The 27,610-nt window shown below is 41.6% G+C and overlaps 2 protein-coding genes across 31 annotated transcripts in view; one reads left to right on the forward strand and one right to left on the reverse strand.

The window, feature by feature from the left end:
- Nucleotides 1-27,610, reverse strand: part of NFIX (nuclear factor I X) — a 1,024,880-nt gene that overhangs the window by 177,792 nt on the left and 819,478 nt on the right. For 16 of the 19 annotated variants that reach the window (XM_069231933.1, XM_069231932.1, XM_069231929.1 and 13 more), the window contains one exon: nucleotides 26,716-26,838. The exons of the other annotated variants lie outside the window; for them this stretch is intronic. In XM_069231933.1, the coding sequence (XP_069088034.1) occupies nucleotides 26,716-26,838 (123 nt within the window). The remainder of the gene's footprint in view (nucleotides 1-26,715; nucleotides 26,839-27,610) is intronic. 19 annotated transcript variants of the gene reach the window in all.
- On the forward strand, nucleotides 9,930-18,727 carry LOC138292998 (E3 SUMO-protein ligase KIAA1586-like). Of its 12 annotated transcripts, none has more exons than XM_069231948.1 (8): nucleotides 9,930-10,031; nucleotides 15,347-15,541; nucleotides 15,628-15,691; nucleotides 15,775-15,838; nucleotides 15,922-15,985; nucleotides 16,074-16,137; nucleotides 16,225-16,281; nucleotides 16,405-18,727. In XM_069231948.1, the coding sequence occupies exon 8, from the start codon at nucleotides 16,420-16,422 to the stop codon at nucleotides 17,587-17,589; it is 1,170 nt and encodes a 389-aa protein (XP_069088049.1). In that variant the 5' UTR covers nucleotides 9,930-10,031; nucleotides 15,347-15,541; nucleotides 15,628-15,691; nucleotides 15,775-15,838; nucleotides 15,922-15,985; nucleotides 16,074-16,137; nucleotides 16,225-16,281; nucleotides 16,405-16,419; the 3' UTR covers nucleotides 17,590-18,727. The 12 variants fall into 12 exon arrangements, with proteins under 12 accessions (XP_069088049.1, XP_069088051.1, XP_069088050.1 ...); XM_069231950.1 differs by having other exon boundaries at nucleotides 15,922-15,962; XM_069231949.1 differs by having other exon boundaries at nucleotides 15,347-15,530.

Here is a 27,610-nt window from a genome sequence, read left to right on the forward strand (position 1 = left end):
GTAGAGAGAAATCGAATCTGGGATATGATTCTATTGCCAGATTTTAAATGGGTTCTGACTAGGTAATGTGGCTTGTACGTTAGCTGAAAGGACCGCAATATTAGAACCATTACTTCATAATGGCCGCCGCGGTCATATGTAATAGGCGGAAGTCCGTCTTCGTTGGTAACTTTCTTCTGAACATGAACCACTTCAAAATGGCCGCCGCAGCTATAGATGATAGGCGTAAGTCCGTCGTTGTCGATTAACTAGCTTTTTTTGTACACGAACACAGCATTTAAAAATGCTCGCGAGAGGCTCGCATTCACTATGAGGAAGCCGGAAGACATATAGGAGGGACGTAATTTCTCGCATTTTATGCCGGATTATACCAGCAAACACAACTGGGGTGAACTCGAAGAATAGAAAGATGGACAAATAGGTAAGTGAATAGTGGAGGTTTGGGAAGTGTATACAAATGGAAGCAATGGATAAATTGAGCTTTGTTAGAGCGTCTGCTCTAGTACTAAAAACTGCGTGGACACTGGTGTAATTCTTGTTATAGGGGCAGACGGTGACTCTATAGTTATCATAGAAACTGCGGTTTTTGTAGAAGAGGATATTGGAGTTATTCCAATTGTTTGTGTTTCAGTTGGTTCTACAATATATGAAAAAGACTTGTGACGCCCAGCATTTAGATTGATTTTGAAGAGACAAAAGAGGTGACTGACTGGGGTTAGAAACAGGTCAGTATGGGCGTAACAGCAAATTATATTCATACACTTAAGGAATATATTTGGTGAGTGAAAGGAGGTTAATGAAATTGTCACTTTCCCTTTTTCAGTGCATGATAGATGGGATATGAGTGAAACGGACATATAAGTGATCAAAGGTATATATTTATCGGATACCTTTTTTCCTCACCCTGGCACAAGGTGGGGTTACTTTGGACATGATGCAACCTAATGTCCATAAAAGAGAAATTCTTTCACACTTGGGTTTGCATGTGGCATGTATAATCATTACTGTGGCTTTCATATATCGAATATTTGGAGACAAGGGGAGTGTTTTCATGCTATACCTTCATACATTAAATAACACCATCAAAGAGAGGTAAAGCCCCACTCAAGATTCTTTGAGTAATCCAAATCAAAGTTTATTGCATTGTTTTTTCGCTTCCAAACGTTCAAGAAAAAAAGTCACTTTTGTATCCTTCAGTAAAAGTAAAATCCAAAATAATGGCTCAAGAAGAAAGGAAAAGAAGTAGCCAACACGTGTTTCGCCCCCTCTGGCATTATAAGCCGGGGCTTTCTCAAGGCTAGAAGACAAAAGAAAAGCCCATTAATAGTGTTGGTGAAAAAGTAATGGTGAAAAATACCGATAGAAGTTCTAAAATCACCGAAGTGTGAATAAAACGGCAGAATTTTCTACGAAAAAAGTCACCTATGTTGTTCGATAGATAAAACCGATATAAGGACGTTTATGAGAAATTTCAAAAATCACTTTGATAATAGTGAGATATCAGATACCTAAAATCCCGAAGAGAAAATACAGGGAGTGCAGAATTATTAGGCAAGTTGTATTTTTGAGGATTAATTTTATTATTGAACAACAACCATGTTCTCAATGAACCCAAAAAACTCATCAATATCAAAGCTGAATATTTTTGGAAGTAGTTTTTAGTTTGTTTTTAGTTTTAGCTATGTTAGGGGGATATCTGTGTGTGCAGGTGACTATTACTGTGCATAATTATTAGGCAACTTAACAAAAAAAAATATATACCCATTTCAATTATTTATTATTACCAGTGAAACCAATATAACATCTCAACATTCACAAATATACATTTCTGACATTCAAAAACAAAACAAAAACAAATCAGTGACCAATATAGCCACCTTTCTTTGCAAGGACACTCAAAAGCCTGCCATCCATGGATTCTGTCAGTGTTTTGATCTGTTCACCATCAACATTGTGTGCAGCAGCAACCACAGCCTCCCAGACACTGTTCAGAGAGGTGTACTGTTTTCCCTCCTTGTAAATCTCACATTTGATGATGGACCACAGGTTCTCAATGGGGTTCAGATCAGGTGAACAAGGAGGCCATGTCATTAGATTTCCTTCTTTTATACCCTTTCTTGCCAGCCACGCTGTGGAGTACTTGGACGCGTGTGATGGAGCATTGTCCTGCATGAAAATCATGTTTTTCTTGAAGGATGCAGACTTCTTCCTGTACCACTGCTTGAAGAAGGTGTCTTCCAGGAACTGGCAGTAGGACTGGGATTTGAGCTTGACTCCATCCTCAACCCGAAAAGGCCCTACAAGCTCATCTTTGATGATACCAGCCCAAACCAGTACTCCACCTCCACCTTGCTGGCGTCTGAGTCGGACTGGAGCTCTCTGCCCTTTACCAATCCAGCCACGGGCCCATCCATCTGGCCCATCAAGACTCACTCTCATTTCATCAGTCCATAAAACCTTAGAAAAATCAGTCTTGAGATATTTCTTGGCCCAGTCTTGACGTTTCAGCTTGTGTGTCTTGTTCAGTGGTGGTCATCTTTCAGCCTTTCTTACCTTGGCCATGTCTCTGAGTATTGCACACCTTGTGCTTTTGGGCACTCCAGTGATGTTGCAGCTCTGAAATATGGCCAAACTGGTGGCAAGTGGCATCGTGGCAGCTGCACGCTTGACTTTTCTTAGTTCATGGGCAGTTATTTTGCGCCTTGGTTTTTCCACACGCTTCTTGCGACCCTGTTGACTATTTTGAATGAAACGCTTGATTGTTCGATGATCACGCTTCAGAAGCTTTGCAATTTTAAGAGTGCTGCATCCCTCTGCAAGATATCTCACTATTTTTGACTTTTCTGAGCCTGTCAAGTCCTTCTTTTGACCCATTTTGCCAAAGGAAAGGAAGTTGCCTAATAATTATGCACACCTGATATAGGGTGTTGATGTCATTAGACCACACCCCTTCTCATTACAGAGATGCACATCACCTAATATGCTTAATTGGTAGTAGGCTTTCGAGCCTATACAGCTTGGAGTAAGACAACATGCATAAAGAGGATGATGTGGTCAAAATACTCATTTGCCTAATAATTCTGCACTCCCTGTAGAAGGTAGAAGAAAAGGAAAAGGAAAAGAAAAGAACCAGTGCATGAAAGCATAATGCCAATGAAAACATTTAGTAATACACTTAAATTAGACAAAAATGAATCTTAAAAAAAGTCATACATTAATTATATGAATTAGTTACATTATATAGCTACTGTATGGCAGTTGTTAGAGCATAGTCAATTTTTTAATTTTTTTAATAATTTTTTAGTCATATTGCTCTTATTAATCATGATAATGTAATTAATTAAACATACAGGTTGAGTTTAAGCCATGAAGTTCATCACAATATTCTTTAGTGTTCATTTGTCGCATTGTCCCAGTTATTGTATGGTTTCTTGCCGATGAGAATTGGCGTTTTTGACAAAGATAAAAATAGAACCTTCAAGGTAAGGAGCGGTCTCCTTTACATACGGAGACTCCGTTTCTTAGTTTTAGTTCTAGTATATTTCTTCAATTAACTAACTTACCGCAATGTTAATGAGGTAGTATTTGCGACAACTGAACTCTAAAGAATATCGTGATGAACTTTATGGCTTAAACTCAACCTGTATGTTTAATTAATTACATTATCATGATTAATAAGAGCAATATGACTAAAAAATTATAAAAAAATTAAAAAATTGACTATGCTCTAACAACTGCCATACAGTAGCTATATAATGTAACTAATTCATATAATTAATGTATGACTTTTTTTAAGATTCATTTTTGTCTAATTTAAGTGTATTACTAAATGTTTTCATTGGCATTATGCTTTCATGCACTGGTTCTTTTCTTTTCCTTTTCCTTTTCCTTTTCTTCCTCCTTCTATTTTCTCTTCGGGATTTTAGGTACCTGATATCTCACTATTATCAAAGTGATTTTTGAAATTTCTCATAAACGTCCTTATATCGGTTTTATCTATCGCACAACATAGGTGACTTTTTTCGTAGAAAATTCTGCCGTTTTATTCACGCTTCGGTGATTTTAGAACTTCTATCGGTATTTTTCACCATTACTTTTTCACCAACACTATTAATAGGCTTTTCCTTTGTCTTCTAGCCTTGAGAAAGCCCCGGCTTATAATGCCAGAGGGGGCGAAACACGTGTTGGCTACTTCTTTTCCTTTCTTCTTGAGCCATTATTTTGGATTTTACTTTTACTGAAGGATACAAAAGTGACTTTTTTTCTTGAACGTTTGGAAGCGAAAAAACAATGCAATAAACTTTGATTTGGATTACTCAAAGAGTCTCGAGTGGGGCTTTACCTCTCTTTGATGGTGTATATTCTATTTTAGAGGACGTTTGGGTCCCTGTCCTCTGGTCGAGTCCCCCATCCTTCTGAACCAGGCATTTACACAGGAGAATAGTACTTTGGACCCTCTCCATTTCTGGAGCTTTGCTTCTCTATCATACATTAAATAACACTTTGCCACAAAGGATATGTGGTGGTGGTTCTTTTCTTTTCTTTTTGTGCAGTTTCTTGTCCATTCCTTAGTCAACAGTTATACTTTAAACACGGTGTTGATGTGACATTTTGTGTATTTTACTGACCAAAAAAATCCTTTGTTTATCTATTTTAGAAAAAGAAAAAAATGTTAGATGTATATAAGTATTATCTTTGTGTAAAATTGTATATATATGTTTGCCGTAATTGGTTGTTGTCTGTTGTGATTTTCTCAGCCTTGAAGAAGTCCAGTCAGGACGAAACACGTGTCGGCTGATGGCTTTCCATTCTGTATCCATACGTTTTGTGTATACATGTATATATCTATGTGTATAAGAAGATATATATTTTTTCTTGTATTAACATTTTTTTTCATTTGTATGGGTATATCCTTTTTGTGGATAGTAATATTTTTGTGTATGTCTCATTTTTTGGTCAGTCTTTTAGTCACCCACACTTTTTAAGAAAAGGAGAGGACACAAAAAAAGCATTGTAGTGAAATGTATTGTGTTTCTTCAATTCATCTCATTAGATATCACATGTATAGATATTGACTGTTTTGGTGTGCCCCACTGGTCTGTTTTTTTGTTTCTAGAACGGGTTTACTTTTGTAAACCCAGTTTTACACATCAAGGCAACGATGTGTTTCAGTGTATGAGCACCCATAAAGTTCTTTTTGAAATTAGAATGTGCATTTATCTCAATTAATGAGTTGCCATTTGCTGTTGATTGATTACAAAAGACACCGTCTGCAGAACATGCACCACTGTGGGGACTCAGAGTTCAGGGCCACATGTAGGATGGTGAAGTATTGCACTCATTTGCAGAGGACAGAAATCAATGTGGAATGCAAACATGACATCTACTTCTATGTGGTGACTGACTAAGGCAGTCAATGCCACATGGGAGGGGTTTCCTTGTAGACCACCAGAATATAACACGTGGAGGATATTAATATCTCTGGCCTAAGGAGGGCACTAGCTATTGACACTAAGTAAAGCAGTACGTGCAAACTGGCCAGACTAGAACCTAAAAACCAAAGATGATTGGGTAGGGATTGTGGCTTCTCACTGATGGAACCTTAATGGAAAGACTACCAAGTTACCTGGGATTCCATCTAATACATATACAATTTATATACACAGAGTGTAACTCACCCTCTGTAATATAAAGTATAGTGTACTAAGATGTGACTACAAATTGCCCCAGATGCGCAGCGGAGAGGGCGGACTTCCTAAAAATGACGTACAAGTGCTTGACTGCTATCAACTTCTAGGGCCAAGTGATACACACATTAAACATAGCAGTCGGCCCTCTGATAAAATTTTCCTCACGCAATGCCATTTGGGTTTGCCGCGCAAACCAAGGGAAATGTATGCAATACCAACTAGTGGAGCTGGGGTTGGTCCTGGCACTCCGACGCATCGCAATACACCGGAAACAGGTGGGGGTGCCAAAATACACATGTGAATGAGAGCTGTGAATGAGTGGATGATTGCAGAGGCACTCTGAATGAAAGCAGTGCGCCTGGACCCAAACCGGAAGACGAGTCCACGACTTGAAGGCAGTTATTAGATGCCTTTAACCCAGCAGTGAACCTATTTAACTAGTCAGGTGTCTGACTACCAAGGATAGACATGATCGACACGTCTGGCTGTTTAGGTTATTTGACATAACTCTTAATTATATGAAGATAGAATGATGACATATGTATCTAATGTCCGTGAAGAGCAGCAACACGTTGTGCTACACTCAGGAGGGCTTTCGCTTGATGTTCACAATACCAGTAAAAACATTAGGTTTTCAAATACCATTATATTCCTGTCATGGTTTATGAAAAAAAAACACACAATTAAACAAGTGCATTGAAGGTGCTACAGAGTGATAGCATGACGACCAGCACAAGGGATAACAGGGTTAAGGATCAATGGTTGACACTCAGTTTAAGGTTTAGGGAAGCAGTGTGAAAATCAGTTTACAGTTAGGTTTGAGATGCTATTTAATATTCGGTTGAGGGTAGGTTTAGGAGGCAAATGCCATGTTTCTGGTAAATAAATTTGCTTTAGTAATTTAATTTTAGGAGGTCTTCTTATGTTAATTAAACAATGTATTATCGAGGGATGTGTGTAGCGGTTTCACTGTAAAGGCATTTCTCTTTAAATGGTTTTCTCTGTAGTGGTTCTCTATAGAGAGTTCTATAACTATAGTCTGCATGAATATGCACAGTCTCTAAAAACATCCAATAAAGCACCATTCAAAGATAAATGAATCAACGTCGAACGATTAGTATAAATATAATCTTATTTAAGTGTAAAACACAACTGATCTGTGATCACAATAATATTAGTATTGCTTGTTTGTTTATTTCAGTATTTTCTCCAGCACGTGTATGACACCCTTCCAACATATTTACAGCTTGGAGAGGGAGCCGAAGACAATAAGAAAAAGCCTGTTAGATTTATAGAATTAATGTCTCCGAGTACAGGGAAAAGGGCCAAGGGAAGGTTTACAGACACAGCAAAAGGTTGGAGAGCAAGAAATGGGAGAGTTGTTCTCATAACCCTGTTATGCAACTTGTTTCTGTAGAGTTCTCTATTCACATGGCACACTGGTGCTGCTGCTGTTTGCTCTACAGAATGTTTTTCACAATGTTTTCCAATTGCCGTGTCTCTTCCGACTTTCTATCAAGCATTAGTGAGTGTAACCACTAGGCCAGAGCAGATAGTTTGATCGTTTTCGATGGTGTGCCACAGTGTTAAACATATTTAATGTCCAAAACACCCTCAAAAAAGCCTTACGGTTTACTTTGCAGACTATATGAAAAAAACAGCCTTTAAAATAAAGATTTACACATCCTCTCAGGGGCCTAATTATGTTAGGATTCCCACACAGACCATATGGGCTGGCAAGCGAGAAGTCACTTAAACTGATACAGGCACTCAGGTATGTGTAGTGAAGTCCTCCCTCCTTTTATGGTTTCAAAATGTTTTGCCTGGACGGGCTTACAAAAGTGTAGAAGGTGCCTATGCAGGTTCAAACCTGTAACCTGGCACTTCAGTCTAGAGATGTAGAACTTGCTAGAAATTTCTAGAGAATTCTGCCACATAATTGTAGTGGTTCTGACTGTCTGGCATTTCATTTGGTTGCACTACTGTCGTTTTAGTGCTTTGTATCTGTTTACACAAGTCCACGTATTGCTGATGCTGTCCTTGCGATAGTAGCAGCCTTTATTGTCATTAGAGCAGCGTGTGCCGGTGGTCCTTATGTGGTCCCTGCTCTTGCAGCAGGTGTGGTCTCTCTTCCATGACAGATTGTGTTGCTGTGGGCATGCTGTAGGCGGAACATGTGATTACTGATGTAACCTCAGATGTGGTCAAAAGTGTGGTTGCCATTAAGGTCCTTGCTGCTATTGCTGCAGTTGTCCCTTCTGTGGTGCCATCTCCGTTCTTTTCTACAGTTGCTGCTGTTGTTCCTGTAACACTGGTAGCTGTGGTCGCTACTGTTGTGGCCCCTGCTGTGCTTGAAACTACTGTTGCAGCTGTTGCCACTCTGGCGATAGATGTTGGCGCTGCAGTTGTGCTACTTATACTGCTCCCGTTGCTTTTTGGTCCTGTTGTGATAGAAGCTATTCTAGCAGCTTTTGTTGCTGTGATGTAGCAGTTGTGATTGATTCTTTGGTCCCATCTGAGGTTATAGCTTTTGTCACTGCTCTAGCTCTTGCCGTGGCAGCATCTGTAGTCGCTGGCAAGTGAGGTTGCTGATGTGGCAGCAGCAGTCATAAGTGCTGTTATTCCTGCTGTGATAGAAGCAGTCAGGAGTATTTTTATCCCTCCTGTTGTGTCAACAGTGGTTACTACTGTGGTCCTTGCTGTTGTTACTGATGTGATCACTGCTGTCACAGCTGTGTTTGCAATTGTTGCGGCTGCAGTAGTGTCATTTGTTACTGCTGGGGTGTCACCTGTTGTCTTCACTATTGTGGCAATGAGGGTTAGCAACATTTCTCGCTGTTCTGGTCCCAGGGTGACCGTGTTTGCTGCTGTTGTAGTAGCTGTGATCATGAATGCTGAGACAGCTGCAATGCTGCTGTTGTCCCTGATGTGGTGTCCGCTCCTGTGCCTGTTGTCACTGTTCCAATTGCAGTTATTATTGTGGCAGCTGTTGTTATAACTGTTGTCACTGCTGTTGTCAGGGCCTTGTTGGCAGTTGTTGTTGCTGCTGTCGCTGTTCTGGTGACAGCTGTGATCACTGCTGTGACCACGGCTGCAGATATAGCTGTTATCATTGTGGTTGTCCTTGATGTGGTTGCTCATGTGCTTACAGAGGTGATTGCTGCTATTGCTCCTGTTGTTTTGGCAGCTGTCATCACCGCTGTGGTCCCTACTCTGCTTGATGGTGGGGTTGCTGGTGTGGTATTTACTGTTCGGACAACTGTTTTCGCTGCTGTGGTAGTTACTGTGATTAAAATTGTGTTGCTGTTTCAGTGTGGCTACTATTGTCACTGCTGTTGGCAGCTATGGTCTTCTATATGTTTATTATGATTGCCCCTGCCTTGCTGTTGTTTTCCGTGCAGTTGTAGCAAATGTGGTCTTTTCTGTGGTTACATCTGTGCTAACTGCTGATGTCCATGCCTTGATAGCAACAGTTGTTGAGACTCTTGACTCTGTCATGTTGGCAGGTCTGGGCACTACTTTGTTCCACATCCTGATCACTGCTGTAGTTCCTGCTGCAGTTGTCCCTACTATTTTTGCTGCTGTTGTACCTGCTGAGGTGTTCATCAAAACTTGTAGAAGCATCCTTTTACTCTTCCGCAAGCTCCTTCCCCGAAACGACAAGGAGCAAGATAGGGTGTGCAAAACTTGGAGTGCAGCTTCAGCAGTCAAATGATGTGCAGAGAGAGACACACTTTACCTCTGTGCTTGTCCCTTATTCACCAACATTTGAGGGGCTTAGAAAAGAGTTGGATAACAAAGGCATAAGGAAAATGGCATGTTTAAATTGAATCTAATTGCAGTAAAATCATAATCGGCTGTGTGCAAAAAGAACAATCATACATTCCGTCACACTTCCTCTGGAAGTGAGACGTTCAACATGGCAACATGTTCCTGACCTTTTGAAATCTATGGGGATAAATATAATTCCAATTCAGCTGCATTCTTTCAGGAGGCCATCAGTGTCCTCTTAACAATTTGCTTAGCACCATCTAAAAATTCTTTGTAACCCTATCCTTTACTGCATAATTCCTTCGGTAAATTCTAATGTGTTTATCAGCAATATTACCTGCTACCAATGTTCTCTGTAAGATGCGCGTGCGCCTTCCTTCCCCCACCGTGCAGGCCTCTTTGCCAAGCGCGCACGTCACTGCCTGCATCACGTGAGAGAGTGAAACCATACGTCAGTGCTGCGTTTTAAAAAAACACGGTCACTCTCTTCACGGCAGAGCAGGACAACAAACGGAGGTGCAGACACCCGACAAGAACTCACTGCACAACGACGGTACCAAAATAAATCAGGTACGTGTGATTAAAGGGCCACAGTGGCACGGCAGGCATCTCCTCTGCAATGACCGTGTTGTCTGCACTGCTCAATCTTTAAAAGTAAACGTGCTGGTGCTCAAAGCCCTCCACTTAAACACGCGGCTGCTGCAACTGTGTCTTTTAAGGCGTGCTGAGCCGATTGGTAGAAGCAGTCGGTCTCTTGTCCGAAGTCCCCACGTCTCTTCCACATAGGCACGTAAGTCTCTCTCACGCCACACAGACTTTCAAATAGACCGCAGACTTATATATTATCCTTATGTCCTCTGTTTTTTAGACGAAAGCCTCACAATCTTCTGGCCGCATTTGAGAAGGTGCTCTTCTGAGCCAACTCTGCATCATCTCGTGGCATGCCCCTTACCCTTAGAGGCTGCCTATGCACAGCATGCTGCAGATCATACCTATTCTGCCAAACACAAGAGTACACGCAGAGTGGAGAGATCACAAAAAGTGTGTCGCAGTTTGCCAAGCTAGCCCCAGATGGTGTCGGAAACCCCTCTCGGGCTCAGTTTTTCCCTATCAGCCTAAGTCAGCAAAAATAAAGAGGAGCGACGCGAGAAGACGGCCCGCTGCAGGCTGTGCAGCAATCTACCTTGCTGGTCCAGAAGAGCCGCCAGCGTGCCGCCTCCTCGGCCATTACTGCTTGGGTAATGGGCCTGTAATAACCAACTTGGGAAGCGGAGGCTGAAGGGGAGTGACTAAAGATGGGGAGGCAAGGAGGAGGGAGCTGGGATGCAGGTGGCATCAGGGCTGGCACAGCGGCAGCTAATCAGGTCTGCCAGCACCATCTGTCACAACACGAGCATCTGGGAGACAAGGTGACCCTGTCACCCTTCATTAGCGCTCTCAGCCTGGCATCTCTGTTAGAGCCCACCAGCCACCGAGGAGGCAGAGCCAGTGCCTAAGGAAGAGAGTGAACGTGTCCGACAATGTGCCTCCAACGAAGCTGGCAACCCGACCATCCAAAAGCCGCATCCGTCTGCATAATTCACACCAACGATCTGTTTCTCCATTTTTTTTATTTTTAATATCCACACGCCGTCCCTCATGCCCCCTCGAAATAATCTTTCCAGATTTTTTGGAAAAAGAGAGCGTTGTTTTCCCTCTTTCCCAGCACAGATGGTGCCCCTCTCCCCCGCCCTCCTCATTCTTGTGTTCTTCACTCTGAGAGAGGTTTGGGGAGGGGACGATTGCTGGAGCAGGTGCCTGTGTGTAATTCTTGGCTACACACCTGGACGTTACTCGTGCGGCCGGAGGCCTCTTTTATCTGGGGGCACCTTTCCGCAACTCATGCGGACATGGGAGATGTTTTACAGTATGTGTTGGAGCTATAGAGGACTGGGTGGGAGGTGATGGCACCGGGTCAGAATGGGAACTTGTTAGGCCTCACTGCATTCCCACCAGACTGAGCCCAGATGCGCAGGACACATGTTCGGTTCATCACAATCTTATTCGGAGTGAGCAATTTAGGAAACCGTCATTTTCGTGCACGCGTTTTCCCTCCTCCCTCACTTCCTTTCCCATCCCTTCCTGTTCCGCCCATTTTTTTCCCTTCACCAAATGCTAAAGTGGCTTGTCCAGCTCCATCACCAGCCATTCAGCACACTTTGCCCTTTCCGGGCTTCCCACATAAATTCAATAGGACCAATCTTCAACTACTAAGGGACAGAAACACCTCAGATGCCATTGTCGATGGTCCAAAACAGCCACCACCCACCTTTGCCGGCCAGTCAGCTTCGTACCTCCCATTGCGCGCACCCTTCCCTCCTCCACCGCACAAGGCCTCTTTGCCAAGCGTGCACGCCACTGCCTGCATCACGTGAGAGACTGAAACCATACGTCAGTGCTGCGTTTAAAAAAAGAAACAGTGCGAAAACACGGTCGCTCTCTTCGCGGCAGAGCAGGACAACAAACGGAGGTGCAGACACCCGAGGAGAACTCACTGCACAATGACGGTACCGAAAGAAATCAGGTACGTGTGATTAAAGGGCCACGGTGGCACAGCAGGCATCTCCTCTGCGGTGACCGTGTTGTCTGCACTGCTCAATCTCTAAAAGTAAACGTGCTGGTGCTCAAAGCCCTCCACTTAAACACGCGGCTGCTGCAACTGTGTCTTTTAAGGCGTGCTGAGCCGATTGGTAGAAGCAGTCGGTCTCTTGTCCGAAGTCCCCACGTCTCTTCCACATAGGCACGTAAGTCTCTCTCACGACACACAGACTTTCAAATAGACCGCAGACACATATATTATCTCTGACAGTCAGAAATAATATTCTGTCATAGAAGGACACTGCCACAACCAAACTGTTACAGACTCTCTCACACGGACATGTATAATTTAAACACACACGTCACACACAGCCATTTCAGTCACATGTCGCAACCTCACACAGAGTGTCGCATAGACTACATGTGAGCGAGCACAGGCACACAAACACACCGACTACTTCTCTGTCCCTATCATACATGCACACATGTTCCTCTCACACCTTCGCAATGCTTGCTTAGAAAAGTTCTGGAATTATTTAGGCTAAGAGCTCTGGAATGCGGTCACTGCTTCAACGAGCGGCAAGGCCTTCACTCCTGCTCGGTGGCGGTGGATCAGACATAGGCTTCCTGGTGGCCCTTTTCCCTACAGCCCCCCACGTTCGCCCCTCTGGATTCACAGCAGGCAGGTGCGCGAAAAGTGCATTTCACTACCGACACTTGACGTGTTTCCAATCCAGCTGCGTGAATGGAAGACTGTTTTCAGTTCAGAGATCAAGCTGGTGTGAACACCGTCTGAAGGGTCGCACGCTTCTCTGCTACATTATATTTTTGTGTGAAAACTTTACTTACAGACATTTTGTCATTTTATTTTATCTCCCACTGCGATGTCTTACTGCAGGGTGATTAAATATAACAGTTTATTTACCTCGTCTGTTTTGTCCCCTTTAATTCGACAATAGCAGATATCCGTATATGCGTCTTTATGTACAGCTACATTTCTATATGCAAGCACTATATAAATAAATGTGCAAAAGCACACGTTTATAAAAACAGACATACTGTCATGGAGGGAAATTAAATACGAGGCTCTTTCTCACTCACGTGCACACAAAGGTTATCCATCCATCCATGTTCTGACTTCTGCCTCACATATATACACAATTTCTGATGCACAGCTTCGTATACGGTTGATACTTTTTACAGGTATACAAATGTAGGTGCAGACCTATATACCTATACATATAGGTGTTAGGCACCTATATATATGTATATATATATATATAGGTGCATATGTTTATGTAGAGACGAGTAAAAACGCAGGCCTGTGCCTGTGGATTACGGTATTTTTATGTGGTGGACTCCGACAACTCCTGAGTGCACACACAGTGTAAAGAAGGGGCGGCTCCTGACATTAGTGCTGATGGCAAAACTACTCTGGTCAATACAAGCAAATTTTTTTAAACAACAATGGGAGCTGTTAATTTGCCTTTTCGGAGCAACCGCGCATTTACAATTTGTGGTTACTGATACGTAATCAGCGAGGGTTTTCGTGTTTAAATTCAAAAGCTATATAAAAAAAACTTTTAGTAACCTTACTTACAAACTATGGCATAGCCTTACTTTTAGCACAGTTGTCCCCTGCCCCGCCCTTACAGCGATTAGTGTCAAAACTACAAGGAACCTTTTGGGAAAATGGCAAATGCTGCATCTGCTGAAATGTTTGCCAAACTTTTGGAGAATCAGATGGGGCAGATGGCCAACATAATGCAGCAGGTTTCCCATCCCAAAAGCTCTTAGTGTTTTAAAAACCAGCCTTTAATAACTCTTGTCTTTCATGCTAATGCAGGCAGAAATGAGCTGCACCTTAAAGATCACAATTTTGCGCCATATGTCTATAAATACTGGGTTTAATGAATCACGGTTTTTGGGATGAGTCCAGCGTGGGAAGCTAGATAACATTCTATGCTGTTGGTGGAAACAGGGTGTTCAATTATAGCACCAAACTACTAACGCTGAGAATTACAGAATTACCTAGAAAATTATGTTTTTTTAAATAACAGGTTAAAAAAGATGGACTTTTCATTGCATTGGTTGCTGTAGGAAGCTGGCTCTGTATATACTATATCAAAGTGAGATGTAGTGTGCACAGAGTCCAGGGGTTCCCCAGAGGTTTGACAGAGGCAATAATAGATAATACTAATGCTCTATTTGTGGTAGTGTGGGCAGTGTAATGCGAGGCCAGAGCCTTTGAGGCTCACCGCCAGGTGTTACTCTTCCTGCAGACGGGGGGTTTGAAGCACCTTCACCCAGGCAGGCTTTGTTTCTGACCACAGAGTGCACAAAGGCACTCACCCCATGTGGTCGGAAACTCGTCTGAAAGTGGCAGGCTGGCACAGCCCAGTCAGTCTCACGCTAGCAGATGGGCTAGCATACAGGGGGCATCTCTAAGATGCCCTCTGTGTGCATTTTTCAATAAATCCCACACTTGCATCAGTGTGGGTTTATTGTGCTTAGGAGTTTGATACGAAACTTCCCAGTATTCAGTGAAGCCATTATGGTGCTGTGGAGTTCGTAATGACAAACTCCCAGACCATGTACTCAATATGGCTACACTGCACTTACAATGTCTAAGAATGGACTTAGGCACTGTAGGGACATATTGCTCATGCAGCTATGTCCTCACCTATGGTATAGTGCACCCTGCCTTAGGGCGTTAAGGCCTGCTAGAGGGGTGACTTACCTATGCCACAGGCAGTGGTTTGTAGGCATGGCGCCCTGAGAGGGGTGTCATGTCGACATAGCCTTTTAATCCCCACCAGCACACACAAGCTGCAAGGCAGTGTGCATGTGCTGAGTGAGGGGTCCCTAGGGTGGCATAGTACATGCTGCAGCCCTTAGAGACCTTCCCTGGCCACAGGGCCCTTGGTACCATGGGTACCTTTTACAAGGGACTTAACTGTGTGCCAGGGCTGTGCCAATTGTGGGAACAAAGATACAGTTTTAGGGAAAGAACACTGGTGCTGGGGCCTGGTTAGCTGGGTCCCAGCACACTTTCAATCAAAGCTGGCATCAACACTAGGCAAAAAGTGGGGTGTAACCATGCCAACAGTGGCATTTTATTACAGTTGCTATAAACTAATGCATTGAAGGTCTAACGCATGATGTAGGTTTCTAAACGGATGATAATATGGAACCAGAGTTCGTCTAAACTGAAACCCCAGGTAACTATTCAATTCCTCTGGAACTGTCATGCATAATGTTTTTGTAACTCCTATAACCTACGCTAAATATCTTCTTTCCAATTACAGACGGTCAACATTTGGATTTGAACGGGCAGGCGTGAGTACCAAGGAAGACCAGGTAATTCTGTAGACGTTCCAGGTGGGATTAAGGGTCTCTAGATAAATCACGTTCATGATCCACACCTTTGCTTTTATTACAGGTAAGTTATAGATTTGAATGGGCCGACATGCGTAGAAGCATAAGGACCAGGTAATTATTTGGTAGGTCACCCATCTGGGTCACCTGGGACATTATAATATGACAACATGCTGTAACCAACTGTTAACCATCTTTTCTTTTGTTGCAGGCATCTCAGACAGTACTGGTCATAGATGAGGACGGGCAGAAAGGAGTAGCAGCTGAAAGAGCAGGTTATTATTTGCTATTTTTCCTTGTGGTGCATCTGAGACATTGAAACGATCAGGTACGTTAACCATTTTTTCATCTTTTGCAGGCATCTTAGAAACTGCTACACATGAATTTGAACAGGCACATGTGAGTAGAAGCAGAAAAATAAGGTAATAGTTTAGCAGATTTTCATTGTGGTGCACCTAGTAGAGTAGAATATGACAACCTCCTTTAATCTTTTCTTCTGTTACAGGCATCTCTGACAACACTACTCATAGATTACAAAAGGCACATGTAAGTAGAAGCCGAAAGACAAGGTAATTATTTGATAGATTTCACTTGTGATGCACCTAGTACATTATAATATAACAATATTCGTAAACCCTTTTTTTTGTTCTTTTGCAGGCTTCTTAGACAGTGCTAATCATAGGTTAGAAAAGGCAGACGTGACTACAAGCGGAAAGACCAGGTAATTATTTAGTAGTTTTTCCTTGTAGTACATCTGAAACATTGGAACATAAGAATGTGCTGTAACCATTTTTTTCTTCTATTGCAGACATCTTAGACAGTGTTACATCTACAGGCAGGTGTGAGAACAAACAGAAAAGCCCAGGTAATTACTTGCTACATTTTCCAAGAAATAGCTCAGACTTATCTGGTAGATTGCATTCATAGCATAAGAACCAACTTTTAATAATGTTCCTCACTTTAAATAATGTTCCTCTTTTTTTTGCAGGCTTTGCGGCATAGGATGCTTAGACTGATTGCCACCAAAATGTTCAAGCGCAAAGCTGTGACTTCTGCAGAGAGCAGTGCTTCACCACAAAGGAAGAAATGCTATCTTGTGTTCAAAGAAGAATGGCTGAAAGAAATTGTGGAGACTGAGACACAGAAGTCACGGAGCAAAGTCCGCGTACAACTGGGAGAGCTATTTCTATACAATCCAGAAGTAGGCCTGATTTGCAAAGTATGTGCAGAAGCTAAGATCGCAGGGGACTTTTCTACTGGGAAGAAATGGAGTGATGGCTGGAAGCTGGACTACTTGAAACGCCATCTATCTAGCAAAGTTCATGAATCTGCTTTGGTGACCCTAAGAAATAAAAGTACTGCTGCCAGGCTTGGTTTTGGAGTGCGCACCATGCTGACGGAAACCGCCAGTGACAGAGCAAACAGACTAGAAGTGGTTGAGCGGCAAAGATCTCTGCCTGAGGAGATAAAGATTCTCATCAACAATGTGCTGCTAACAGTCAAAATGAACACTTCAATGTTATATGTTCAAGACGTCCATGACCATGTCGCATTGTATGTGAAGATACCAGACAGCTGGAGGAGCAAGAACTACGCCTTTGAGTTTTTGGAGGCTATCAAGAGCATGATATGCTCTGACTTCATGGCAGAACTTCGCAGTGCTCTGCATCACACATTGATAATTGATGAGAGCACAGATATTTCAGTTACAAAAATGCTCGTCCTCTTCTTCAAATTCCGATCTATAACATCAACAGAGCACAAAATGTTGTTTGGGGGAATTGTAACTCTGAGTACATGCAATGCAGAGGCTATCACTATAGCTGTAAAAGAGTTCTACACTGCCAATAAACTGGACCTTATGAAAATGGTCATGTTTACATCAGATGGTGCATCAGGGATGCTGGGAAAGAACTATGGTGTTGCTACCCGCCTCAACCAATCCATTCCCCATCTAGTTGAGAAGCATTGTGTTGTGCTCAGAGAAGATTTGGGAGTCGATGATGCCTGGAAAAAAGTGCAGATGATCAGGGAAATGGAAACATTACTGAGGACTGTCCACACTGTGTTCTACCACTCCCCTGTAAGGAAGTCCAAGTTGGACGAAATTGCTTTGGTCACTGAATGTGAAGTGGTCTTCTTTTGGCTACTCAATGAAGTGCGGTGGCTTTAAAGGCATTTTGCTGTTGGTGCACTCTTGCGTAATTATGAGGTTGCTCTCAAATACTTTGATCATGAAAGAGTTGAGGAGAATGACCCAATTGCTAAATATTGCTACAAAAAACTATCTGACTCAAACTACCATATTTCCTTTGCGGGACTGAATGACATTCTGGGTGAACTTGCATCTTTGTGCAAGTTGTTTCAGAAAAGCTCTTTGACTACTGTTGAAGCTGTACAGTATGCAAGAGCAAAAATTGACCAGATAAAGGAACAGCACTTGGGCGACACTGTACTTGGAGCAACACAGTAAGAGATCTGATGGCTTTGTATAGAGAAGACCGAGAGTATGATAGTAAACTGATGTTATCTTTCATTAAACTTCTTTGTGAGCACATGGAAAGAAGGTTCCCAGAAGATGAACTAAAGAAATGGACACGTTTTGATTTCCATGCAGTAGCAACACAATCGCAGTTTGATTTTGGGACTGAGAATGTAGAAAGACTTTTTGAAAAGTATAAGAAGGTCTCGGTCCTGGGTGATTGTGACACACCTGCTGATGTTGTTCAGCAATACAAAGACTATAAATATGTGGTGGCAGAACATGTAAAAGGCGGATTGTTTAGGATCTTTCAAGACATGGTGAATTTCCCTTTGTGGAATGCTGCACAGTATAGTGTTGTATCTCAGCTTGTTGATAGCTGTGCAACTTTTCAGGCTTCAAGAGCAGACTGTGAACGAGGATTCAGCCTCAAGACATCAATCAAGTCTAAATTAAGAAACAGACTAGAGGAGAGTCACCTAGATATGCTGATTAGGACAAAGGCCTACCTCTCAAATGGGAAAGTTGACTTAGATTGAGTTTACCAGCACTGGAAGAATGGCAAAGACCCGTGAGAGAAGCAAACATGTCACGTTTCTAGTGTAGGCACCTGACTTGTCTAAACTCTGATGTGGCTCCTCCTACAGTCCATATGTGGCTTGGGTAAGAACATTTCTTAGCCTGTCTCTTGGCAGGAGCCTCATGACATTTATCAGTAGTGTGTTCATCAAATTGTAAATGTTAACTAATTGTACAACGTGCTCTATTTGATGTGCATGGCCCTCTGTAGCACACTGAGAGTATTAATTAAAGTTTCATAATGGTTCAACCACCAGATTTCTGTTTTCTGTAACTGGGGTGTAGGTGGCACTCAACAGGCCATGTCCTTGGGGTGTGCCACCAGGTCACAAAATTACCTTAATGCCCTATTACATGGAGCAATGTTTATACAAATATCCCTTTTTTGCTTTAGTGGTAAAACAAAGCTATGGAGAGGCAAATGCCAAAGATCTTGGTAGTTATGCGCTGCGCTCGCGTGAATGGTCAATTTCTTGGCGCACATATCATTGGCTGCAGCGCACAGAGACCTTACACTGCCGCACACAGTGGAAACAAATTAGAGGGAACATTGCCTGCTACCCCAGGAACAGCAGTAAGTAATGGCTAGTTTTTGTTAAGAATTTTATATATCTTATCATGGTCTCTATTGTATACAGAGACCAAGGCTAATCTGCTACTGTCCCTCTGTCCTCTATTCTCAGGGATTAGCGTTATCAGACCTGTCAATTCCAAGAATCCTCTTCCCGGCTTGTTCCAATGGGTCTTTCTAATAACCTTGTGTGCACAGTCTAATCTTCAAGCCCTCAAGTCCCTCTTTAAAGTCTCCATCTAGGCTACAATTCCTACGCAATCTCATCATCTCGCCAAATGGTATTTCCTTCTTCAAGGGAATACCATATGGTGAAGGAATTATACAGTAATGGATAGGGTTACTGAGAATTTTTTAGAACCTACTGTAGAACATAGTGGCCATTGGCTACCAGGACTACCTAAAGGTTTTTCAGGTTTCTGGGGACTGCAGTATTTGTCTAATTGGACTGAACAAGACACAAGAATTTTGTAACAATACCTACAGGACACACCTTAGTCAGCAGTTTATCAACTGCAACAGTCAGCTGGTATTATATGTCATTGTGTGTAATTGTGCCAAAATGTATGTAGGTAGCACGAAAATAACACTAAAATCTAGGATATTGGAACACAGGAGGGCAGTAAAACAACAGGATGTGAAATTCCCACTGTCAGAGCATGTGAAGCAAAGTCATCAAGCTACAACTGATTTTAGAATTCACGGAATAGAAAGAATTGAGATGAATGCCTGGGGGAGGGGCGGGCTTAGTATTCAGACTTCACCAAGCAGAAGCAAGATGGATTAACAAATTGAGAGTAGTAGAGATGGGGTTGAATGTTGAAAATGAGATGCAATATGTTTTATAAGCTTTTTTTCACTGTTCATTTGAGAGGGGCAACAGGAATTCCCTCTTTGGTGACGGTTACTTCTTTGGCTCGGGTGTTGTATTGATATCTCCTTCTGCGATTAGATAGTATATAGTCCAATCAGGACGCAAGACTGATTGTGTCCTCTCTGGGCCACTATTGGACGGTAATTAAGTACATAGGGCCCTTTGACAGGAAAGGGTTTTTACTTAACTGATCAGTTAGATTAATGGGCGCCCCTTTGGGCACAAACACTGCCTTTCTTTGGAGCTTACACTTTTCATTTGGGAGGCGCAATGGGAATTCCCTCTTTGGTGACAATTACTTTGTTGATTCGGGTGTTGTATTGATATCTCTTTCTACGATTAGATAGTATAGTATCCAATCAGGACACAAGACTGACAGTCTCCCTCCTGTGCTGCTATTGTATGGTAATTAAACACATAGGGCCCTTTGAAAAGGTAAGGGTTTTTACTTAACTGAGGAGTTAAATTAACGGGCTCCCCTTTGGTCCATTGCAGGCATGCACACTGTCTTTCTTGGAGCTTATACCTTTCATTTGGGAGGCACAATCACTTTGTTGGCTCGTGTTTAGTAGGGATATCTTTTTGTGATTGGATAGTTCATTGCCCAATCAGGACACAAGACCAACAGTTTCCTCTCTGGTCTGCTTGTCAGACATCGGTGATTGAACTCAGGACCATTCTGCTATGTGATTCTAGGCTAACAGCAGTATATTGGAGGTTAAGTTCAGCAAGTGGTAATATCATTCTTCAAGCCAGTTTTGGTGAATGGTATTTGGATGATGTGTTTATCTTATTGGTTTGTTAGATTTCCGTGGTTTCCATTCTGGTCTAGAATCGGTAACTATGTCAGGTGGGTGGGTACTGGGAGATTTAGGTGATTGGTTAATTTGAATTTTGCATCATTATCAGTGGTTAGAATTTAGCTTAAATAAGAAGGAAGGATGTTGAAGGGTACACTGGGAGGCTCCACAGAGATGAGATACCACAGCCTTCTCTACAACATGCACATGTCAGTGGTCATTGCTTTCAGGCTATTGCTCTGATAGATAGAGTTTGGCACCAGAAACAGTGTTTTCTTGTGGGGACTCACTTTTTACTCTTTTAGTGGAGACAATTGAGGTTATTTACTGTTGAGTTGGTTGGCTTAATAGATAGGTACTCTCCCTTAAGATATTGGAGTTTTCTCTGAATGGGGGATTAATCTGTCACATTATGAAAAGTTAGGATCTGAAAGTATATCCTGTTACCTATTTGTGCTCTACCTATCTAGGAAATGAAGGTTATTCACTATTGTGCTTGCTGACTTATTACATAGGCACTCTCCCTTAGGATACTGGGATTCTTCTGAGTGGTGGATTCATTTACTACATTACAAAAGGTTAGGATCTGAAAGCATGCCCTGTTATCTATCTGTTCTCTAAGGTACCACTGCAGAAAAGGAAACATGAACATTTTTTTACATATGCTATAGAATAAGAATTAAGAGAGAAACAGTAGAAAAGTGAATAAAAAACTGAGTGGGGGCAGATTGAGTATTTCTGAGCTCAAGAGAATGATACTGTAAGATTCCTAGTATGATTAGTTACAAATATTCATGTTACAAATAAAAAATAAATTGAAGGGCTTAATGGTTATGTAAGATACATTAAATATGTACGTCTATATTTGGACATATGGGAATACTTGTTTATTTTAAATTTTTAGAATATGTTTACGATACATATTGTCAAATAAAGGCTATGATGTTGGCCAAATACATATTGCCTGATGTAAATAATAATGGGTTACATGTGAAAAAGATGGGTATGGATATTTTTTTAGGAGATTAAATATGTTAGGTATGTGTAAATTAATGATGTACTATGGTGTTGCTTTTTTTGGTTTTTGATTTTAAATGTAGGGGTCTTGATATGTTTTATTGTACCTTCATATAGGTGGATTTGGTCAACTGTGTGCACTTTGTTGTTTTCATTTTTTTTTCTTATTGTTTGTTATTTATACCGATATATATGTTTTATTTTTTGTTTTCACCCCTGATGAAGTCCCGTCTAGGGGATGAAACGTGTTGGCTGGGCTGATGCTGAGTGATCATTAAAGGAATTAAGAAACAATTTTGGATTGAAACACAATATCATGGCTCCGACTTGATTGGAATTTTAAGGAAGACTGTATTTTTATTCGATAAGACTTAAATGTTTCAGTATTAGTGGATTTTTTGAACACTCAAGGAAATTTCTTTGGACTACCGTAGCACTCCTTTTTATGTATGGATATATGTAAATTGGCTTTGTGTGGTTGAAATGTCGACTTTTTTACTCAGACTGTCTCCTATACCATTTGCTCTTGACTGGCGATCCAAGACTGGGAGGTGAAGCCATATGTCGGCGAATGCAAGAAGAAGCTGCAGCCTATATGTAAGCCCCACTCCTGATGCAAATCGCGAGTGGGGGATCTGTTCTGCTCACAAGGCCATTTACAAGACCTCTCAACTTACTGCTCAAAGTCCTCCAATAAGTTGAAGTCCACGTGCAAGAATAAAAAACAGAACCATAACTCGACCGCTTTCTGACATTCTGACTCCAAAGAGAAAGCAAAAGGGTATCACAATATCAGCCTCAACCCTTCAAGGTGTCCTGCCATGGTACAGATTCCTAATCAGACCCGATGCACCCAAAATTTCCTGTGACGTTGTGGACCCCGCAACAGATCGAGGCCTTCAAGGAGGCCATGCTGCAAATTTTCAATGCACTTCTGCCTCCTTTCACTGCACCATTGGGATACATGGAAACACAAGGGGACTGCTATGGAGAAACTTTCCCACATCCAGTCTGGCACCTGGGGAGTATTCTAAGGGGAAGAAACTGTAATTAGACGGAGTATCCACCAGAAAGAACACTACCAAAGTGAATTAACTTGTTCTTTGGAGTGAGGCAGTACTGTATAAAACCAGCTATGGTGACCACTTGGTGAATGTATGTGTTAGCAGATACACTGAAGGTCAAAAATTGTCAATGACAGCCACAGATGCAAGATCACCCTTCTTCAGTACGTTTTGCCTTTGGTAAATGATTCCAGAACACAACTATGTTGTCTTATAGATGACGATCAAGCCACCCCATTCATTTATTTAATTAAATGTTTTTATATAGTGCAAACCAGACCCCGAACAGCTAGTGGAGCGCTTTATATGCAGTGTAGGGCTGACGATACATTTGCAATTTTAATAGACTTTGCTATCAAAGGGCCTACTGTTTTCCCCATCACATTCTTATTACCCCTCTTCTCTATCTGCTGGAACATTGATAAGAGATGCTGGGTTGTGCTATCTGCATTGTGCAGCTACTGAAATTTCTTACTTAGGGCCTGATTTACGGTTTGGTGGATGGGGTCATTCCGTCACAAACGTAACATCTATCCCATCTGCCGTAGTACGATTCCATATTATCCTGTGGAAAACAGAATATATTGGACGGGATATCTGTCACGTTTATGATGGAGTAACCAATCTGCCCACCCCTAAATCAGGTCCTTAATCTTTACATGATTCAGCAGATGGCTGGGGAATCATTTGGGGCTTTGTATTTATCCTCTAAGTGAAGGAAGTACATTGAAGGAAGTGTTTCATCAGATCTTTCTAAAAATATAATCCAGTACAGGAATGATCCTTGAATGAAACTTCCTTTCATCTTTTTTGTTCTTTGATTGTAAAACAAAGACTGTGCTTATGTTTTTTTGCGGAAAGCGTTTTACAAGTACCACACTTTGAATGCTGGTGATATAGATATGGATACAGACAATCATAACACTCAACAAGTTGGTTGTCAGTGTAGATGGTTTTCTTCTTCCCACAGTCTTTCAAGATTTGAAGAGAGATTGTTATTTTGGTTGGTGTCTCCTCCATAGGTATATTCTCTTGACCCAAACCCGAGTAACACGGAATAAACAAAGAGTTGATGGCAATCCAGGAATAAAGACTTTCTGAAGTTAAAAACATTTTGGGAGTTAATAGAGACGTCCAGTGCAAAGAACAAGAGGATTTCTCCATTCATTTTAATGTTTGGTAGAAAATATAAATGCAGGAAGCCTCTGAGGGGAGTGCAACTCTTTGGCTCTTCACCTCACTGGCCAAAGTTTGGGACAAATAATGAGATGGACAAAATACAAGAAGTTGTATCAAAACCAATTGAACTCCATTCTTACTTATGAATTCAAATGGGTACAGAAATGAAATATTGACTCTCAGAGCATTGTGTTTAAAATTATATTTTTGTTCCCTCATTGTAGTTATAAGTTCAATAAAAACCATATGTTCAATGTAATTAATCCTCTTTATGTTGTGTCAATTATTTTTCATATTTCCAGTATAAGCCATTCAGGCTACATTATCATTTGCCGTTCTCACTTGCCAACACGTTTCACATCCTTCTTCTTCAGAGCAATGATAACACTTTTTCACCACTATTACTATATCATTAATAGGTTTTTTAGGGAGCTAGTTTGCTCTTCATTATGTATATGCTTTACATATGTACTTTCTGATCACCCTTTCAGGTTGTATGCCAATTAGCTCGTTTTCCTAAGTTTGATTCATACTTTTTCATTTTTTTCATAGGGTGGAGATATATATCATCACCAAGTGTAAGAAGTTAACATGATCACATGTATATCATATCCTTATAAATGGCTCAAGTGCTGGTCAGCACCAGTTTAAAATGCAATTGTGCATTGTATAGAAATCAAATTTTAGTGGCTCTTGCATTTTTATGAATGTTGGTATTTCAACCTCAAGTGCAGGTCAGCACTGGTGCTCTTCTGTCTCCTCGTGTTACCAAAATACATGAAGTATACAGCTAACCCCCATGTTGACCATACATATACTCTTCTCTGTAAACGTGGACTAGAAAGAATTCCCAGCCTGGTGGCGCGATTAATGAAAACACGTGAATCCATGAACAATCCAGAGCTGGAGAAAGTCATTTTATCAAGAAAAGAAGTAATAATGGTCTAAGAAGTGTAGCATTTTAGAGAATGGCTAGGACTTCTTATCATAAACAGCTACTATGTTTGTAGGTCCTTCCACGTCATGTGACACAGACCTCTCATGTCCGCTTAACGCAACACAAAGCCACCACTTTAGGTGAAGTGGAAGTAAGAAAACTTTGCTCAACGTACAGCACTACAGTGTTTCACAAACTGCAAAAACCCAATGAACATTGACTATATTGAGAAGCACCAAAGCCTCCTGCTGCATCATAAGCAAAGACAAAACAAAAATTCAAGAACAAAGTGAGTGTATCATATACAACAGCAATTTACAGAGGTCAACTTGCAAATGGTTCTCTCAAGACTGTCTCTGAACTAAAGCTAGCAACAAAAGATTACTGCACAGAGATTTGATCTGGTAAGGAGACCCAGAAATGGTAGGTACTACAGAAAGGCTGCAGAGGGATCCCTTCTTTATGATTAATCATATCCTGAATGACCAACAAGACACTGAACGTCATTCTTTTGGACAAAATACAGACAGTGAATGTTAAAATAAAAGAGGTGGCTAGAAAGTTGTCCCACGCCTGGGATTCATTAGCAACCGTGCTGTCCATTCAGTTTCACAAGGAGCTTAACAAGAACATGCACTGCAGCTCCAAACACAATTCTTTGTTGAAGAGGTCCACTTTATAAGCAAAGGACATTCAACAAGTCACAGCTTCTCATACGTTTGCCAAATCCAAGCATGTTGTTGCCTGTGTCTCCGTTCCTACTTACCAAGCGCCACACCACTAATATCCAATGAAATGATTAAATGTTAGCCTACATTTACAAAGGTGAAGGCCACTGTGGATGTGGCACAACAATGTTTGTGGCTGACTGAATATCTTGCCTGGTGTACTAGAATATTGTCTCCAGTTGGGAGAAGACAATCTATTGCAGTTTCTGTAGCAGCTATCTATCAGTTACAACTTAATGGGTGAGCATGTAAGGAAACCCAGTACATTTCAGATTAAATGTTACATCTAATGCTGAGGAGCCTTTGGCTTTTGGGGTACAAGCCTCTTCTTCAGGCTGTCTGTACCCAAAGTGGGTCAGAGGGACAACCAGAGAAAATACAGGACCCATTGCCAGAACCTACATTTGGTGTCAACAAGAGCTCTCTTCTAGAAGATTGTGTTTTAAAAGAACTACTGTCCCCCACCCTCTCCCAGCCCTCCAACAAATCTGAGCCATTACTATGGCCCATAACATTTAGGGATCATATATGTGCATGAATGTCCATTTGGAGTTTCCAAAATTATATTCACGACGGATGAGTGAAGGGAAGCGGTCAGCCTCAACATAAGAAAGGTCTGTGTACAAATAAGAGAAAGCTTCTGCTATGTCTGGTCTTTTTCCTATCCACCCTTCTAAACTTCACTCCCCATAACAGGGAATTGGTATACCCTCTTGTCCCTACATACTAGCATCCATTCCACCGTACCCAGTTCCATTCCATAGCACCTCCAACAATATCCTCTCCACACATGATGTGCTACTTTTGGGATTTTAAATTTGTGAGAAGACATATTTGGGAATACCAAATGTTACAGTGCCGGGTGTACTTTTAAAGGAGACCTATGGCTAGGGGCCGTGGCTGAGAAGAAAACCCAGGTGTAGTGTAATGGGTGGGAAGCAATAACTGAGGAAGCTCAGAGTTTCAGCTCTGTCCCTCAACCCCCAAATTAACCACATCCCCTCTGCCCCGCCTCCCACCACGTGAGCTTCCATCCCCTCCCCCCTATGGTAATGGCTTTGATCTCACCTGGTCTGGCTCCTGCTAGGACAGGCAGCGGATGGTGGGTGAAAGCCATTCGAGAGGAGCTGGTCTGAGAGGACAGGGCACTGCAGAAGTCGAGCTTCCCTGACTTCTTTAGAGAACCAGGTCCTGGCAAAGGGAAGCAGCAACAGTGCAGAGTTTAAGAGACAGAAAAAGAATGCAGAAAAGACACCATACCTCTTAATTCAAGAAACAGCCATCTACCCTTTAGTCCCAAAAGCTATGTGAGGTATTAATATGTTGTCATCTGTTATTTGTTTATAGCTGTAAAGCAGAAGTGCCACCCAAGTCTTTCCACAAAGGAAAGCTATTTTTCAATATAGTCTTTTCTGAATGTGTTTTAACCAAGTAAATCTCTCTTTTCAATCTTGAAAGAATTGAAGGTTTTTAACTTCATAGCAATTTTGGAGAGAATATGGTGTTTGCTTTAAGACAAGTGTCTGTTATGCTGGGAACCACAACCCAACAGCAAAAGTGTATTTGAAGAAGATAAGACAGGCTATAGGGTGTGCATGCGACATAGAATGCAAGAAGCAACCCAGCTCCCATAAGAGATTGAAAAGGAATGGCAAGGTAATACATACAAAAATTGTGACCAACAACAACTGATTGCTTAGACAATGTGATATGAGTAGTGGTGGTACTAGATTGACTTTTTTATTTCAAGGTATAGTTTAGGAAAATGTCCAATTTATATACAAATATTTTGAGTATGAAGAAGGCCCTCAATTAAATTTAACTGAAACATGATAATACAATATTTAGACATGGATTGTATCACATACATTAGATTCACATTTCACAACTTTAGCCAGATTAAACAGTCAACAATATTGATTATTTTAGGCATGTTTTTTATTATTTGTGCTCATATACTAAA

The sequence above is a fragment of the Pleurodeles waltl genome, chromosome 4_2 (assembly GCF_031143425.1).
Source record: "Pleurodeles waltl isolate 20211129_DDA chromosome 4_2, aPleWal1.hap1.20221129, whole genome shotgun sequence".
NCBI classification, from domain to species: domain Eukaryota; kingdom Metazoa; phylum Chordata; class Amphibia; order Caudata; family Salamandridae; genus Pleurodeles; species Pleurodeles waltl.

Coding starts and splice junctions, on each gene's coding strand:
- LOC138292998 (XM_069231948.1), top strand. CDS start 16,420: ATGCTTAGACTGATTGCCACCAAAATGTTCAAGCGCAAAGCTGTGACT.